The sequence below is a fragment of the Notothenia coriiceps genome, unplaced genomic scaffold (genome assembly GCF_000735185.1).
Source record: "Notothenia coriiceps isolate Sejong01 unplaced genomic scaffold, NC01 NC01_scaffold00015335, whole genome shotgun sequence".
Lineage (NCBI taxonomy): Eukaryota > Metazoa > Chordata > Actinopteri > Perciformes > Nototheniidae > Notothenia > Notothenia coriiceps.
Genome location: NW_011348036.1, coordinates 592 through 18,150, shown reverse-complemented (window position 1 = coordinate 18,150; position 17,559 = coordinate 592). Strand labels below are relative to the sequence as shown.

The 17,559-nt window shown below is 41.7% G+C and overlaps 2 protein-coding genes across 2 annotated transcripts in view; one reads left to right on the top strand and one right to left on the bottom strand.

The window, feature by feature from the left end:
- LOC104948872 (signal peptide, CUB and EGF-like domain-containing protein 1) overlaps window positions 1–14,439 on the top strand; it is a 62,842-nt gene extending 48,403 nt beyond the window's left edge. The window contains exons 8-9 of the mRNA XM_010775104.1: window positions 4,082–4,198; window positions 14,309–14,439. Of these exons, the coding sequence (XP_010773406.1) occupies window positions 4,082–4,198; window positions 14,309–14,439 (248 nt within the window). The remainder of the gene's footprint in view (window positions 1–4,081; window positions 4,199–14,308) is intronic.
- A 1,858-nt stretch (window positions 14,440–16,297) lies between these two features.
- Window positions 16,298–17,277, bottom strand: LOC104948871 (NADH dehydrogenase [ubiquinone] complex I, assembly factor 7-like; the record flags this gene model as incomplete). Its single annotated transcript, XM_010775103.1, has 2 exons — window positions 16,298–16,642; window positions 17,104–17,277. Coding segments are annotated over 2 exons (396 nt in total), but the record flags the coding sequence as incomplete, so codon positions are not given.
- Between the last annotated feature and the right edge of the window lie 282 nt (window positions 17,278–17,559).

The window sequence follows — 17,559 nt, the reverse complement described above, 5'->3', positions numbered from 1 at the left end:
AGCTAGGTGTCAGAAAATGCTTGGACTTCATGCCAATAATTAAGAAATCATTTAAACTAAGCTGAGATGTTACAATAAAGAAAAATAAAACAGCTTTTGACTATTCATGATTAATCACAGATTATTATTGTTATTATTACTTTTAATCAAGGGCCACCACTTACCCCAATACTCAACCCTGAGGGAAGTTATCAGTGTGCATGAACAAACACATGTCCATGCCTGGGGTTGTTAAGAGCATAGAGACCATCCCGATGCTGCACTAGCACCGCCTGAACAGCAGCAGCATGTTAGATTTGACATAGCTATCAGTCTGATTCCTCTGACACGAGGTACTCCTGCCTGTGCACTCGCTGCCATCACACAGCACAGACAACGTGCCGATCCTAGACAAATGGATCTGCGACCGGAGCTCTAATAAAAGGCGGTGGTGAGATAACAAAAGGAGAAACCTTGAGAGCAAGCCAGAAGGGAAATAGGACAGAAGAAGTGTGGGCGATCTGATGAAAAGTAATTCTGAGACATTTCATGATGTTGCTATTGAAGAAAATTCAGGAGCCAGGTGCTCACTTGTGCTACATTGGCTCTGGACTCCAAATAAACCATCACCTCTGGACAGATGGAGCTAAGCTGATGTGTGTGTTTGTGTGTTCACAGTAGGTGTATCTATATAGCGGGATTGCAGACCAGAGCTATGCTAACTGACAGCTGATTTAGATGCCAATCACGGGGCAAAAGGGGATCTTGTTGAGAGTTGACAGATGATCGTGCCCCTCTCACCTTTTTTCCAACAGTTAGTGACTTGGCATGATGCTTTAGTACACACAGTGCACATAGTTTTCCCTCTCATGCTTTCCATCTTTAATCAATAGAACATGTGTCCTCTCTTGGAAAAAGTCAGCAGTTCCATGAGAAGACGACGGACATGTGTATCCATACAGTTTTTCCTCTCATTCCTCTTCCCCTTGCTGACATATTGTCATCCGTTAACATGCAGTTGCTGACCTTGTTCAATCGGCAAGAGGAGAGTTGTGTTGGGTTGCTTTCATTTCGGCAGCCTCCCCCCTCCTGAAATCTTAACATTTTGCATCATCTTCTGAATATGCTGCCACGTTTTTCCTTTCTCCATTCAAATTGATTTCATCTTGAGTCAAAGCACCCAATGGGTGGTCTTTATAGTCTAAAAATAAAAATTATAATAAAATGAACATTATTAACTAATACTCACAGACATGTGAGATACATGCAACAGTAGCATTTCTAGAAACATTATCAAACATGTTCATCAAATAAAAGTGGAAATGGAAAAGTTGTGAACTGACTCAACAGTCAATTCCCTAGAATAGACATTGGGCCTTTTTTTATTCATACCACCATATTTTGGGAAATACACTACACTTTTTTGCTAAGAGTAAGATAAGAACATTGATTCCAGTCATGTTTCTGTAAAGATTATGTTTGAGCCAGCAAGCTATTAGCTAAGTTTAGCCTATATACAGCTAGCCTGGCTCAGTCTAAAATGTAACAAAGTCAGCCTACTTACATCTTATTCTTTACATATTGTCGTATTATAGAATATTTCTCGGACGGGTGACTTAATGGAGTCTTAATGTGAAGTAAGGTTTCTCTAGTAATAGTTTGGATGGTAACTTACAAGATGCTGGTATTTTGCAAGATGTTGAACTATTCATGTAATCTTTGCCACAATCACACTAGACAACTGTGTAAAAAAATATATGAATATATCAACATATATGACCTAAAATCCACATTCAATATGTGTCATTGCTTCAGTTACTCTGACACATAATCAACAATTTAGCAATTGTAGCCTTCACATTGTGGACCGTGTCAAAAGAGAATACCCCAACTTTTGCAAGTGTGGTGCTGAAAAAAACAAAACACCAAACAAGACTGATCTAACATTAGACACCCAGAGGAAAAATACAGTATGAGTTTAGAATCCATCATATGTGATTCCAGCCCTCATGACATCGAAGTAACAAGCAGATATATGCTGCGCACACACAAACACACACACACACACTCAGACAGGCTGGGATAGAAATATGCAGGGTTATATGGAGAGTGTAGAGGCTTGGAGAGGGGGCCGAGGGGGTTATAAGGGGCTTGTCCAGCACATCAATCAGGCTTGGCGGTGCGTCTGTGTTCCCCTTCTCAATCTGGCCTGAGGCTGGGGCGCTGAGCAGGACTGTGTTCAACCCTCACCTAATGATAGGGCCAACTGTACTCTGTATAAATCACTCTGACCCTCAAACACCACCTCCACTCACATCAAGCCCACGCTCATGCACATGTACCTTAACACTAACACAAAAAGTCTTATTGACTGTATGCACCTGCGCAGGCATATAGCCTTTAACCTTAATTCTCACGCAGACGGACAGGGACCCAAGCTGGGGAGAGGAGATGGGACAGGGGTCTTCTGTTGTATCATACAGGACCAAACCCTGTCAGACAGACTGTTTAAATGAGGGTTACGGTTAGTGTCTACTTACAGCCTTGCCCTTTGCTGTTTTTCTACTCAAACACAAACTCTGTGAAGCCTCCTGCAACATTTTTTTAAATAACGAATCCATTTAAGACAATACGGAAGATTAGGGTCTTTAAAATCAGAATCCTGACAAAAACGTTTTGACAAACAAAATCAGAACTTTCAGTTTAATCTCAGAATTCTAAGAAAATCGTCAAATTTCTGAGAAGAAAGTCTGAATTCTGGCACTAAAACTACATTTTTTACTTTAATCTTCGAAAATTCACATGTGGCCCTTATCCTCCCTCGTAAGACAGTTCAGAATTACAAAATAGTTTGATATCTGGTCTCAGAACGTTCCCAGAGAGAACGAGACATGAAAGACATTGCGTGTGATGAACACAGAGCTTTCAAGGATAAACACAGCAAGGAACAAATGCAGGCTAGAAAACAGATTGATGCTGTTTGGAGCCACATGAAGAAACACAAACAACCCCACAAATACCTTCCTGTTTCTTGACAGAATGCTTTATGCTAATGAATTGACCTCTAGATGTGAATGTGTTTGCACGCCTGAAAAGGCTTTTCCTATTTCCTCACTTCTCCTAGTAGGCACACACAATCCTGCCACTTTAATTAAATGGGAAGAAGCTGCCAAAAAGGAGAGTAACGTCCCCGATTTACATGTTGCTGGAACAATCCTTTGAATTTCAAAAGCCAACTTTTGTTATGATGGTGTATTTATAAATGTGACCTGTTGGGTTTCAGATGGAGGTTTTAAAAGCCCAATAACTAGTGGAATATCTCAACTCTTAGCCCTTGTACCTTCAGCAGCAAAGTGTACAATTTTCTCTGAAATGATTGAAGTCAAACCCACCAATAACCAAACATTTACTAACTGAAACTTCCTTATTAGGTGTAGTTTTATTAAATCCCTTTCAACAGACATGAGTCAACGTCAAATGTCAGCCTCCTCAGCACATTTGGAGGCCTATTGGGAAAGTGTGTACCGAGCTTTGCTAAAGCAACAGTGGCTGGGCAGGTGAGCTAGAGTTACCATGAGCTCCTGTTGGTTTTGGGATCAGCGCAGGCAATATCCACAAGTCCCAGCAAACCTTTATCTGCGCCACGTACAAAAACATTTTTCTGGACTAAAATATATATACGCCGGTGCTGCCGAGAGTGTTCTAGACTTACAGCACTCAACCTTGCACTAACTTTATTTTTCCATCTACTTACATTAACCCTTTCCCTTTTTGTGTTAACGATGATTTCTTGTCACATTTTGAAACAGGACCAACCATTGAGCCAAATACTTTTTCACCTAAATATTTACTGTGACTTTCTGAGTTTATGAACACTGTATTATCTTCAAAAAAAAAAAAATCTTTGGAGTGTTGTGAAAACGCAAGAAAACATTACTGTGCTGTTTGTTGTGTATTTTTCCACTGCATGAACCTTTTCTCTCAACCCACATCACCTTCAGTGTCCCTTGTTTCTTTTTGATGCTGTTTTAGAAGCAGGGGTCACATGTTAACACCCCCTTCTTCTCTTTCTCTTCCTCCATCTCTGTCCCGCCATCTGCAGAGACCTGCGCCGTGAACAATGGCGGCTGTGACAGGACATGCAAAGACACCGCCACAGGGGTGCGCTGCAGCTGCCCCGTGGGATTCACTCTGCAGCCCGATGGCAAAACCTGCAAAGGTCAGTAAAGTGAATGTTTTCTGATGCCTTCAAGCCTGCTGTATGAGCAAAGGTCTACAGCTGCTGATCACTGAGCACTCTGCACTGTGTAAGCGTTTCAGTTACCTAGACCAAACCACACCCCAGCCATCTGCTTCACTTCCAACTTCATACAGCGTCGGTCGTGGTCACTGCCACAGTCTGTTGTTTTTGAATATGCCTCTGGGCTTTTTCTATGCTTCCACCAACCTGCCGCTGACGTCAATGACAGTGGTCCGAGGAGAGGGCTGCCGCAGCGTGGGCCAGAACTTCCCAAACATATAATTGTAGTGTTGTGGCTTTCTTCTAAACAAACAGTCCCGCTCAATGAGGCCGACCCGTGGGTTCAAACTCTGGCAGCAGTGCTTTATCTCCTCAGGGCGAAGCAGCAGTGAGAAGGTTGTGGACACCTGGCTATTGTCTTGCCAAAGAAGGAGAATAATTGTTATTGTCGAGTAGATTTACAATAACAAAAAATGTGCCTTGGCGTTTCGTGCATACAATAAACAATAAACCAATAAGATGAAATAAATAAGACACTATCAAGATACTATTACAAATAAAAACACAAAGAAAGTTTAGTGCGTCAAAAATATTGGCTAATATAGGAGGATATGCAAAAGTTCACAGTGACGATGATATGTACAATGTAATGAATATGTATTTCTGTATATAATCTGCCACATGTACAGTACATGTACTGTATGGTGTTGGATGCTACACCTCCTTCCTCCTCTCTGTATGGATATGGAGAGATGGAGTTGTGGGGCTCAACCATTTGACAGACATGGTCAAGGAATCGTCACAGCAACAAGGTTATGTGACGTGACATGACTCTTTGTCAGAATCTGCAGTCCTCGTGTGATCCGAGCGTGCTCTTTTTAAATTGTATAATACTGTATGTGTGTATGTTCTGGAGTGTGTTCTGCAGTGAGTGTCAGGCAGTTTGAGAATGTGGCATGTAAGTGTGTGAAATCCTGGAACCGGAGCTGTCTCAGGCATGGCAGGCAGACGACGCATCAGCAAACTTTAAGATGTTTGAACAGTGAGGCCCACGCTGCCCAGCCACTCTCTTTCAGCCAGGACACGCAGACAGCACCATCCAGCTGTAGATCGGCATATATACTAAAGCTTGTGCACGTTGTGTTCTGGGAAAGGTCATGGTTAGGGTTAGGGGCTAGGGTCAGGTAAGGGAACTTCATCCTTATGGTAACAATGATAAACTGTGAGTTAAATAGGTCATTTTATGCAAATGTTCAGGTTTCATATTCGTTTTGTGTGCCTCTAATATGACATGTTTACATGCTTTCGGTGCCTTAATTTTCTCATACTGCCTGTGCTGCAGCACCTCTTTCCCCCCTGGCTCTGTTGTGATTGGTCAACGGCTTAAGGATTTAACGCCCCTTAGCCTATCACTTACAATGCGTTGGAGCGCGTACCAATAGAAGCACGAGTGTTTGTGAGAAACTTTTGGATTATAGCCTTTGCAGACCGTTTACATCCATCCAGACCAACATTCCTTTACATGGAAATGTTTCGCTCAGACTTTGATGAATATTTCATGTGAGGACATTACATATTTAAAATGTAAAAGCCATGTTCATGCGGACATCCATTTGGCTCTAGCAACCCATATAGTAGTACTGTCTACTGAAAGGCATGCTCTGATGTCAGATTTAGGCCCGACACTTCCACTTTGTCTCCCCAGGTGATATGTGGTTTTGACAAAACCTAGCATTTACAGTGGTAGAAAAATGAAAAGTTTCCCCCTTTTTTTTGGGCTTGAGTTGAGTGGGGAAGATTGATAAGAGTGCAGTCCAGCTGTGCCCCGCCCACATAATTTGGATGTGGATCAGCCCCCAGGCTTCATAAATCCCAAAGTAGGGATCAGTGCAGAGAGACACAGAGCAGGCAGCGCACATCGATCAGTATCCATCACCCAGGAGGACTCGCACTCAAACTGATGCAAACTAAACACTTCTCTGTACACACACATTCATGCTGTCCGACACCCTCCAATAATTCAGCTAGACCAAGACTATGATGTGCTGTAGTACAAGTATAGACTGTCAAAAGATCTTGGCTGTGGTTTAAGATGAACAAATACATTAGAATTATGGGTTTACTGCCCTTATCCATTTTTTGTTTTCATCATTATGTATCACACTTCATATTTCCCATTCACTTCAAAGGATCTGTTCAACCAAATGCGGTATAATGCTGACAGTAAATGAGGGTGGATGGTGTGCAAAAAAAGGTCCCATGGTTGGATTTGAATAACGGAAGTTGCGGTGAAATTGTCGGCCCCTTCAACCCCTACCCTAATGTACTCAAAAGGCGTCCCATCTTGCTGTTAGATCACTGTGCTTTACTTCTTTCTTTATTGATGAGGACAGAATAACAGCATTCAGTCAATTCCAAGACCCGCAGTGCTAATCAATATATCCTGCTGAAGCCTATCTGTGTGTACATGTGTGGGTATGTAGCAGATCTGGTGGCACATGTTATCACAGTTGTGTTATGTATTGCACAGACTGTAGTATAAGTGCCGGCAGTTAGTAGTTTACTGAACATAGTAGTTAGCGGCTGGATAAGTGCCACGCTGTGAGGTGGTCTCATCTAATGTGCCACTAAATTGCTTGATAGAGGCAGACAGCTCCCTCTCCACCCGGCTCTCTCTCCCTGTCTGTATCTACCTTGCTTCAGAGCCAAGGGGATGTGCCCTGCCGTGCCTGTCTATCATAATCATTTCAATATAAACTATGTAGGGCATGTTTAAAACCCACCAGTCCGATAAACGCCCTTTCATCTGCGCTGACAGACGAGTCGGTTCAGCCTCTCACGATGACAGACGCCGACTGGAGGAGGCATTTCATCACGGGGCTCTCGTGCCGACAACTGGGTGAGAGAGAGAGGGAGGGAGAGGAGAGAGGAAGGAAAAAAGAGGTAGAGAAAAGGGAAGAAGATCTTTTTTCAAAAACAGTTACCAGATGTTTGATTAGAAGGTACACACCGGAGTATGGATGAGTTATTGAGTTATTGTGTGTGTGTGTGTGTGTGTGTGTGTGTGTGTGTGTGTGTGTGTGTGTGTGTGTGTGTGTGTGTGTGTGTGTGTGTGTGTGTGTGTGTGTGTGTGTGTGTGTGTCACTCTCTCGGTTAATTAGCACACATTTAGTCGGTTGCATGTTAGTCAATATTTGGTGTACTTATAAGCTTAATGGAGAGTGTTTGCGTGTGGGTGTGTGTGTGTTCTTGCAGTTGTATGAGTGTTTCTGTGGATAGCGTGTGGTCGGGGAATGGTACAGTGCACAGTTTGGCACCTGAAACACGTCCCCACTGGCCTGCATTCCTCTTCTACCTGAAAAGACCTGAAAGCACACAAACACATAGTCATATCAAACTAAGACAAGGACTTGATCATATCCACTTAGCAAGCAGCTAATAGTCTTCTAACAAAAGAATACCATGACCACTAATGCATGTTAACAAACCCAGAGACGGTTGTCTGGTTCCAAAGCCAAATTTGATTTCTGGAGAATCCAAAAGTAAGTTTAAAATGTTAAAGCTCACAATTAATCTGGAGCTGTAACAAGCTACAAGATTCCTGGACATCGCTACCTTTGTGGTAACACCTAATCCAGGACAAATGCCTACTGCACTCGTTCCCTCTAGTTGTGGTGGAGATGGAGGAAAGAATGTTTTGTCGAACCTTTCTTAAAGTTGCACAGGAATTGGCGCTAGCGGACACAGTCCCTACTGTAGGAACAGATAATGCTCGCAATATGATAGAGGCAGAGAGAATACCATACAAGCGTATATGTTGTATGGTGGTGTGTGTTCCGCAAATTATACGGAGGGCAATCACAGCAGCTCTCTGGTTTGTCGAGGCTTTTTAATATTTAACAAGTCCCAGAAAATGGTCAGACTTCATGCGAATATTTTGGAAATGATGTTACAATAGATTAAAAAAAAGTTCAGATTTCTCTTACCAGTTTGTCCTTTTTTTATTGCAACACCTGCATATTTGTTTATCTGTCTGTCCCTGTCGCATCAGTAAGGAGTCACAGTCATCAATTACCCCATCAGTGTCCACTTTCATCAACCGCACTGATCCTGTCATAGCGCCATGTTCTCCATCACCTTACATGACTGCGCCACGGCCAGCAGTCTTGGCTCTAGTCCAGATCACTGGCTGTTTTATTGTTGTGTAAAACTGAGAGTTTCCCTTGGCACACATGCCCCTGTGGAACCGTTGTTATTAAACAGAATCATGTGCTTAGGTCTTTTAATACCAGAATAAATACACGCTACCTCCTGGCCTGATGTCTGTCGTATCCACCGGCAACAACCAGCGAAGAAAACCAGCACTCTCCAAGAAAACTAGATCCCCTGCACTAAGTCCATAATTATTTGTAGAGGTTCGGGTTTCTGCAAATGTATTCCATTTAATTGGTTTTTACTGCAAATATTTGGTAAAACTATATTTGGTAAAAGTCTTTGCTATGCAGCTCGTACCCTGGGGGTATGATTAGCACATTCCTACAAGTAAGTCTAAAAAAGGTTTAAGTAACAATTTAAGTTTTATTAGATGCCAGTTCCCGTCGATTCTTTCCATCTTTCTAGCCTCTTACATAACATCCTCACCCTGCGCTTGACCTCTATACGCCGGGGTCGGAGGTGAGAATTAGCGTTCATTTACTTTGCCCTTATTGCTGGCGGCTGTTTTAGGCGGCACGCTAATCAATAAGGTCAGTCTTTATCAGGCAGCTGAACCCCGCAGCAGCATCAGGGTCTCTTCTGGAGTCAGGTTACCCATTCCAAACATTAGACTCCTCAAACACAGCCCCCGAGGCTCACAGAGGAGCAGGCGGGGGGGGTGGAGCTTGTTTCCTTTGGCCGAAGTGGATGTTAGCGATCCTCCTCAGCTAACACAGTGTATGTGAGGAATTCACTTCAAAAATATCTGACCTAGGAAAAAATGAATTCCCTCAAAGAAACTGATTAAATACCTGAGGATTCAATTTAAATGGCATTGTGTTGGAAGCCTTTCAATCTGTTCACCTTCATATTGTGGTGAAAGTGAATTTTAATCCTGCTCTTTTTTTGTTCTGAGCCATACAACTCCTCAAACATGTGCTGCTTAACACTGCCAGGGCCAGGCCATCCTTACCATAACACTACTTTGAGAGATACCAAATTGAGAGGGCTGCTGGTGTTGCCATCACCACCATTTTCCATCTCTGCTAATTAGTGTCGCTTAATACTACTAACTAGCCCTTTATTGTCACATTAATTAACAAGTGTCCATCGATATGTTCCTGTGCAGTTCAATATGCTCATCGAAGAGTTAATAATTGAAACATATATTGGAGAAAACTTTTTTATGTTTGGAAAAATGTAATGTTTGAAAGAAATGCGAAAGTGCACTGAAGTTCATCATGTGTTTTTCGTTTGTTGACTGGAGCTCTTTTAGTTGCTGTGCTCCTGCTTTAATGGCACCCTACTTGGATATTACCGACACCAATTGAATTCTCGATTTCCTTGAGAAACAAACAGGTTTAATACAATGTCATGTTTTTATTGAATGACCATTAACACGTTTCACAACTTTCTTTAGCTATGTTCAATTGGGAATAGACTGCTTTTGCCAGGTTTCTTTCTTTCTTCATTTTGCTCGTTAAATTGCTCTTAAATGTAATTCTGGGTAGCTTTTAAAGGCCCCTAAAAGTACTTCATTTGGATGTGTGAAACCGGGAAAATTCCATGTCACGCATGCAGCTTCATATCTGTCAGCAAAAGATTTAAGCTGTGTGAGATTTTGAGATACAAACTGCTCTTGGCAAAGGAGGAAACTATTGATTGAAGGCTCGAGCAAGATATTGATCGTCTAGACTAAATGTCAGAGATGGATCCCAGGAGACAGCTGTGTGTGTGTGTGTGTGTGTGTGTGTGTGTGTGTGTGTGTGTGTGTGTGTGTGCGTGTGCGTGCGTGCGTGCGTGCGTGCGTGCGTGCGTGCATGTGCAAATTGTGTGAAAATTACAAATGACTCACTACAGTTGGAATCATTGGTGTGAAAGACTTAGATATGGATGTGTGTGATTTTTACATTTTTGTTTGATTGTTGGAAATAAGCAGAGACAATTGTTTTGCTCGGTTCAAAGAGCTAATTAGTTAATTAGGAGCATCCTCAAACGCCTGAGTTAAGATAGCTTCTGGCTCTCCAGATGTTGGTGCAAGATGACATCTAGTTGCCCATTCACATGAACACACAGATTCTCTCACAATTACATATTTTACAGTGTTTAAACCATGGTTTAAACAAACAAAAACACATCTCTGGATTGCGTTAACATTTTGATTGGGATTATCTGCATTTTCATCTGCCATAAAAAATCATCACATTTATTCAATAATTTTGTTTAAATCAAATCAATTCAAACTTTATTTATTTAGCATTTTTCCTAGACTAAATGTCACACAAAGTGCTTCTCAAACCCCCCTTCCAAGGTAATTAAATACCAGTCAACACACTTAAAATCAACAGAAGTCAATAAACACAGGACTAAAGAAAACTGAATAAAAACATATAAATGAATAAACAAATCATCATAAAATGAATACATTTATAATAAATACATTTAAATTAAAAGACAAGTTAAGAAGGTCTGTCTCGAGTTGGCTCTCAGAAGTATGAACGATCTCTGAGATCCCTTTCTGGGAGGGTGTTTCGCAATCATGGGCCTTAACAATATAAAGATGCCTCCCTGTGGGTCTGTGTTCAAGACATGTCATTAAAGACATCCCCATCAGCTCCTGTGACCTCGTCAGGTGTAACACTTAAAGGGAAGTTGATGCATTTCTCTGAAATACTTTTTTATGATCTGCTGTACTTGGATTTGACCTCAAGTATACATGGCTATGGAGAACACTAAGTGATGGATAAACACATGTCAAATGGCCTTTGTGCTTTAAAACAAAGATGTGCATGTAAACACAATGACATGAGGTCAAAATAGTGCTTAACATTTGTAAAAACAAGCCCTGAAATACTGAGAACTGCCACCCATGGCAGGCCACCCTCCATTCCCCCTTCACCCACTCTCCTTACTGGCTTTTATCTGTCTTCTCCCTCTTCTCCAAACTTTATCATTTCAAGATGTGCGGAGGCTTAATGTATTTATTTAAACTCAAAGCTTATTTAAGCTCCATTAAAGGTAATTATATACCCCGTTATAAGGCTCAGTCATCCCCAGAGTGGCCATTAAGTGTGGGTAGAAAGCGCTGGTTCTGCCAGTGTTTGTGGCTGCCAGAATAATTACGAAGCTGTGTCTGTCTGTGTTGGGTTAGACCAGGGGTGGTATCCACTGTTTTTACATAGGCATTAGAGCGGAGACGATGTGGGCAGAGGGAATGTTGTAGGATGGCGTTTGTTTGTTTGCGCATATGTCTTTCTTAACAACATGCCTGGTTGGAGAATCCACATTTCCTCACTCCTGAAGCTTTTCTTTCTGTGGTCTCTGATTCATTTCAATCCACAAGATTCAGGAGCAGAAAAACTTCCAAATGCCTAGTCTTGAGAAAAAAAATCATGTAGTCTCAGGATTTGAAAGACTGCGTATGTTTGTAACCCGCAGCTAGCCATCCCTCCTGCTGTCTCACAGGTAGAGATTAACGTGGCCTAACAAGCTACTGTCGAGGAAAATAACAGAAATATGGATATTATTGATTTCAATCCTTTGGCAGACGGTGCTGCAGGTTGGACATGAATAACAAAAGAGGGTCAAATAGGAAAAAGAAAAATCAATACAGCCTCCATTACATTTTTGCTATCAAAGTGCTGCGAGTGTTAGAGTGGCTTTCTACTTGCATATTAAAGGTTCACAACGTGTTGTAATAAACCTCGAAGTAAGTATATATCAGGCTAAACTGTATTTTAGCTCCCTATTCTTGGCAGGATCAAGAACTGTGTTTGTATTACAAGGCCCAAAAGTAGGTTTTAATGACGCCTCCCTAAACCTCTACTTTTGCCCCCCATTTACTTTCTACCTTTAACTTACTTGACTTTTGTTATTGAGACATAAAGTTGCTGAATTTCAAACATTTGCCAAAATAAAAAACAGAAAGCTGTAATCTACTGCAAATAAAAATTACAGTGAAAGTCAAGAGGCGATTTAGTAATAAACTAAGAGATATATTTTTAGGAGCTAACCAATCTAAATACTTCTAATTACATTAACTTAGGGGTACACCCTTACTTGGCCCGCTCTCCTTAAAAAACCCCATGGCCTCACTTTCATCCCGCCAGCCAACGGGGAAATCCGTTTTAGCCGAGCCAGACGGAGGGACAATCCCTTTAAAAGTGCGCGGACAGGGCAAAGCGGGACATACAGTTTACTACATTTTTACCGCGGCCTCCTCCTTGTGGATTCCTGTCTCGGCTCCATATTTAGATGAAGAGTTCATTCAGCAGAAGCTCCCTGAGGATACAGAGCGAGAGGATCAGGCCAGAGAGGCCAGAATCTACCCGATGGAAACACACAGTGGCTTAGTTACTGGATGTTTTATAAGGGCTGGTATCACGCTACACTGAGGGCCATTTGTGTGTGCGTGTTGACTGGACCTCTATGTGCTCCTGCCACCTTCTCCTGACCCCGTTAATAGCTGAATTTATTGAGATACTCAAAAATTAAGACTAAATAAATGCAGTGTACATATAGCCTCGGAAGCCACAATTTACACACTACTGATTGTATCCCACCTCCTTCCTTCTTCCTCTCCCCCCCACTCCCCTCCTCTACTTCTCTCTCCATGGTGTCTTGCCTGAGTTACTCCCCAGCTCAAGGGTTTAGTTGTTAATCCCTCACAATATTCATCACTTAGAGCACCAATCAAAAAAGGTTTAGCCTGTGTAATCTGCCAGACTATTGTCCCTTCTCACACCTCCTTTCCTCCTGCTCCTCTCCACCTCCACAGGCTGATCTCACCTTCTTCTCAAGCAGCAAATGGAATGATCTGATCATCACTTTAATTGAGAGATGAGGAGAAGCTAAATGTATTCATAAGAAGTGATGATATGCAGTTTGGGTTCATGCGAGGGCACTGAGGACGGGATGAGGCAGGGAGTGAGGTTTGGATGGTTGGGATTAGTGGAGCCTGCAGATTTTCAGTTGGCGCTGAACATGCTGCCTCGGGCTATAGCCTCATTATTATTTTAGAATCTGCTCCTCTGGAAGTCTTTAGCACACCTGGGCTGGAGCTCAGGTATACAGGGTTCATTCCACAGGGATTCAGCAGACACTCGCTCCCGTGATCACAGAGCTGTCTATATGTTTGTTAGATATGTAAATTGTTGTCAGCATATTAACAGCTTCTCATACTGCTTTTGAAAGTAGCTTAAATCAATGTTTTACTCTCAAAGTGCTGCCAGTTTTAGAGTTGTTTGTAAATCCGCTTTATGATTTATTACACGTTGTAATGAACTGAAAAATAGGTATATATCAGGCTGAAAGGAGGCTGTTATCAGCTCTCTCTTCTTGACATGATCAAGACTTGGTACAAATCCCAAATTCATGAACCTTTGCTTCTTATCCCTCAATATGAGCGTACAAAATAAAAAATAAATAAAAACATTGTCAAAAAATGTTTCCAGTTGATCCATCATGATGGTTGATGACAGATATAAAAAGGTAACAATAAACCCTTTCATTGGTCGTCACCCACAGTAAAAAAAAGAAGCTTTTATAGATTTCTCAATGATAGTCTCTCTCCTCTTTCTCTCTGACAGAAGTTAGACTCCATTAGTTCCAGATAACTACCGTATCTACGGTGTGAATGCGCCTTAGACAGTGGGATCGCTATGAACAAGCCCTGAGCCTAACCTCCAATCACTGATTCCACGCTGCCTGCTGGTGATCTGTTAAACAAGCTCGCAACGCAAGTGTGTTTGTTAAATGACATGACAGCAGATGTGTATACAGTATGTCTGAGTATTTCTCTGTCATATAGCATCAAATGTACAGAAATATTATATGTCTAACTAATTTGTGATATACAAACATGGATTGTTGAAATGTGTTATCGTCTCCACCCAGACATCGACGAATGCCTGGAGAACAACGGAGGCTGCGATCACTTCTGCAAGAACACAGTGGGCTCCTTCGAATGCAGCTGCCAGAAAGGACACAAACTGCTCACTGACGAACGCTCATGCCAAGGTCAGTAACTGACAGCTGTCAATCACACAGATTATCCCTGTCATCAATCAGGCACTGGTTTCATCAACATATCAAATATTTTCTTGACTTGCTTGTCATGTTTCACCTAAAGCTTAACGGCCTACTGCTTGTGTGATACTCACAGCAATGCAATTATTACATAATAACATATACTAATATATAATAAAGCATTAAAGGAACCACGCCATCTTGAATCAAACGTTAACTTATTTTGCTGCCATCTGCTTGACTGGACTACTGGAGCTAGCGATGGCTAATATTGTGGTAATGGCAACGTCGTCAAGTAATTATATGGCGCAGTGTAAACAGGAAGTAGTTATAGAAAAAAAGTAATCCCGCATAAGACAGCATAAGTAATAAATATAATTTAACACTTAATTCCTTTGAAAAATGTGGAACTGAGGCTTAAAGGCTAACAACAAATGTCAGTGCTTAATATAAACAGAGACAACCTTTCGATTGACAACTTAGCTGATCCCGATTGATCCCACCCATTTCAAAACATAAAAAAATTAATCTAAACATGTCTTAATCTTTTTTTTAAATTATATATAACTTCCTTTGCCGAAACATTGCAAGTGTTTTCAAATAATTCATTAGGTTTTGGCAACCCTGAATCTCGCGTGGTTGATTGTTCACATAACGGTGCCTTACAGACTCAATGGATCAGTGCAGAGAAATGAATGTGTAAATAAGAAACTGGAGCCTTAGAGCAAGTGTGCGTCTGTGCTGGAGTAAGATGAGAAAATCATTATCAATTAGATCTCTCCGAGAGTCCAGGGATACCTTAGTTCCTGTAGGACATTAGCCTAGCGGAAATATACACACATCTGCAGTCCTTGTGTAAGCGAGGCTACAGTAACATCTCAGTGGACCTGTTGGTCTAACAGAAAGTCAATAAGAACTAAGTATATTTCAATAAAGTGTTTCTTTAAATATCCATTGCTCCAGTGTGAAGATTTGGATGCGTGTAAACCCATTAATGTAATGTCGTGCAGAGTCATAGCATTTTAGCTAGCTTCCTCAGTGAGTGTGTTGCGTACACGGTGGAGCGTCTGTGTTGTGTTTCTAAGACCGAAGGCAGATTCTTGGTTTCAAGTTGCAACAAGTGAGGCAGACAAATACAAACTGATTTTTATTAACAACAAAACCCTAAGTTGCTTTTATCCCTAAGCGTGTGTTGTAATAACTGTGCATCTTTGTCGCTGCGTTTAAAGTCTTTAATAATGTGGTGTTGAGTGTTGAAAGACATAAAAGATTCAGTGTCTATTTCTGACACACCTTTGCTACTGACTGCTGTAGCTGCCAGGTTTCACTCATTGACATATGCACTGTTTAGCTTCAACATGACCTTAAAAGGAAATGTAACTTTTAATTTTCCAGCTTTTTTTAGTGCTGGTGAGCTTCTCCAGGGAAAATAGCTTCTGGTGATACACGACATGCCAGTGCTAGAGGATTTTCCAGTCCTGGCTAAGAAATCCTAAGCACAGAGATGAATCATTTGCCGTCCTTGCATATGAATTTTCCACCTTATTGTTTCTTTTGTAAAAGTTTAAGAGGACATATTATGTTTTCATGCTTTAATGTTCAAAAATACCTTTATTTTTTCTCATACTGTCTGTGCTGCAGCCCCTCTTTTCACCCTCTGTCTGAAACCAGAGCCCAGTCTGCTCTGATTGGTTAGCTGGCAGGCTCTGTTGTGATTGGTCAACCTGCTTAGAGATCTCCCGCCCCCTTAGCCTATCACGTACAATGTGTTGGAGCGCTAGCCAATAGGAGCATGAGTGTCACATCTGGATGCCACTAAGCTCTGGAAGTAAACAAAGGAGTCCAATGGAGGCGTTATACATTTTATAAATACTTTTTTATGTCAGCTTTACAAACAGTATCGTCCCATGAACACGATCTTCTGAAATGTCCCGTAATGTCCGTCCCGAGCTTGTAAACGTCTCCAGAGTCTCTAAAGTCTCAGGAGAAGCTGATCTCGGTGAATCCGCCCACAGGAAGTGGCGCCGGTCTCTTATCCTCCAGCTTCATACCCTCTGATTTTTTGGGTTTGGCGAGCCGGCTGTGGTGCAGCAGACTGAAGAACAGGAAGCGCTCGCCCATCTTCTCCGGATTCATCAGCATGTCGTAGCTTCTGATCAGCTGCATACGGGTGGGCCCGTCACTGCAGTTCCTCAGAAGAACCTGCGGAGAACCAGAACCACAGAATCAGAGGTGTGTGTTCTGTAAAACTAAAAAATAATCCATATCCACTCAGGACCTTTAATTGAACAATCTTTTATCCTTATATCTCTTGTTATTAGTGATAAAAACACTGACCTGCATGCGAGAATCGATGCCCATGTTTGATTTAATTAATGTTTAGGAGCTTTTGTGGACATGTAAACAGCACATTCAGTGGCCATTTTTGGTAATATGATATACTAATATTCATTTATACAGTGTTTTAGGAAAAGAAAAGAAAAACTAGACTAAATCAGGAATAGCTATAGTCCTAATAAAACATGTTGCCCACTAAATGTGATGTCAACCCATGCTTGCATAAATGTTTCTAAGTCTTATCAGGCTCTAAAATAATCCATATCCACTCTGGACCGTTAAATCTACTGTTTTTAGTGATAAAACGTAGCGTCTGTCAGACTCACCTCCATGCGGGCGTCGATGCCCATGTTTTTCAGGAACATCTTTTGAGTGACAGGTCCCAAACAGGCCACGCCCCCTCCGATCATCGTCCGCAGGAAACTGAAATCAACGTCAGCCGTGAGGTCAGCTGTTCCGGGCGAGGAGAGGACGTCGTGCAGCCGGTGGCCTTTAAAACCCTGACGAGGAAATTCAATAAAATAAAATATTTATATAGACAGAGAAGCAATAATGTGCACATTGTACCTAAATATCAACAACAACAAACATGTCCAATATATATTTAAGCAATAGCTCACGACAGGCCGTGGTATATGCTCATTATATCACAGCTAAGGGGCGTGGTTCGGCCCGACGCCAAAGGAACTGCACACTGAATATGTTTTGGCGTTTGATGTCTATGTCTGGACCGCTGCGTCAAAAAGGAGGGCTTCTGCCCCGTTACTTCTCCGCTGCTTTCT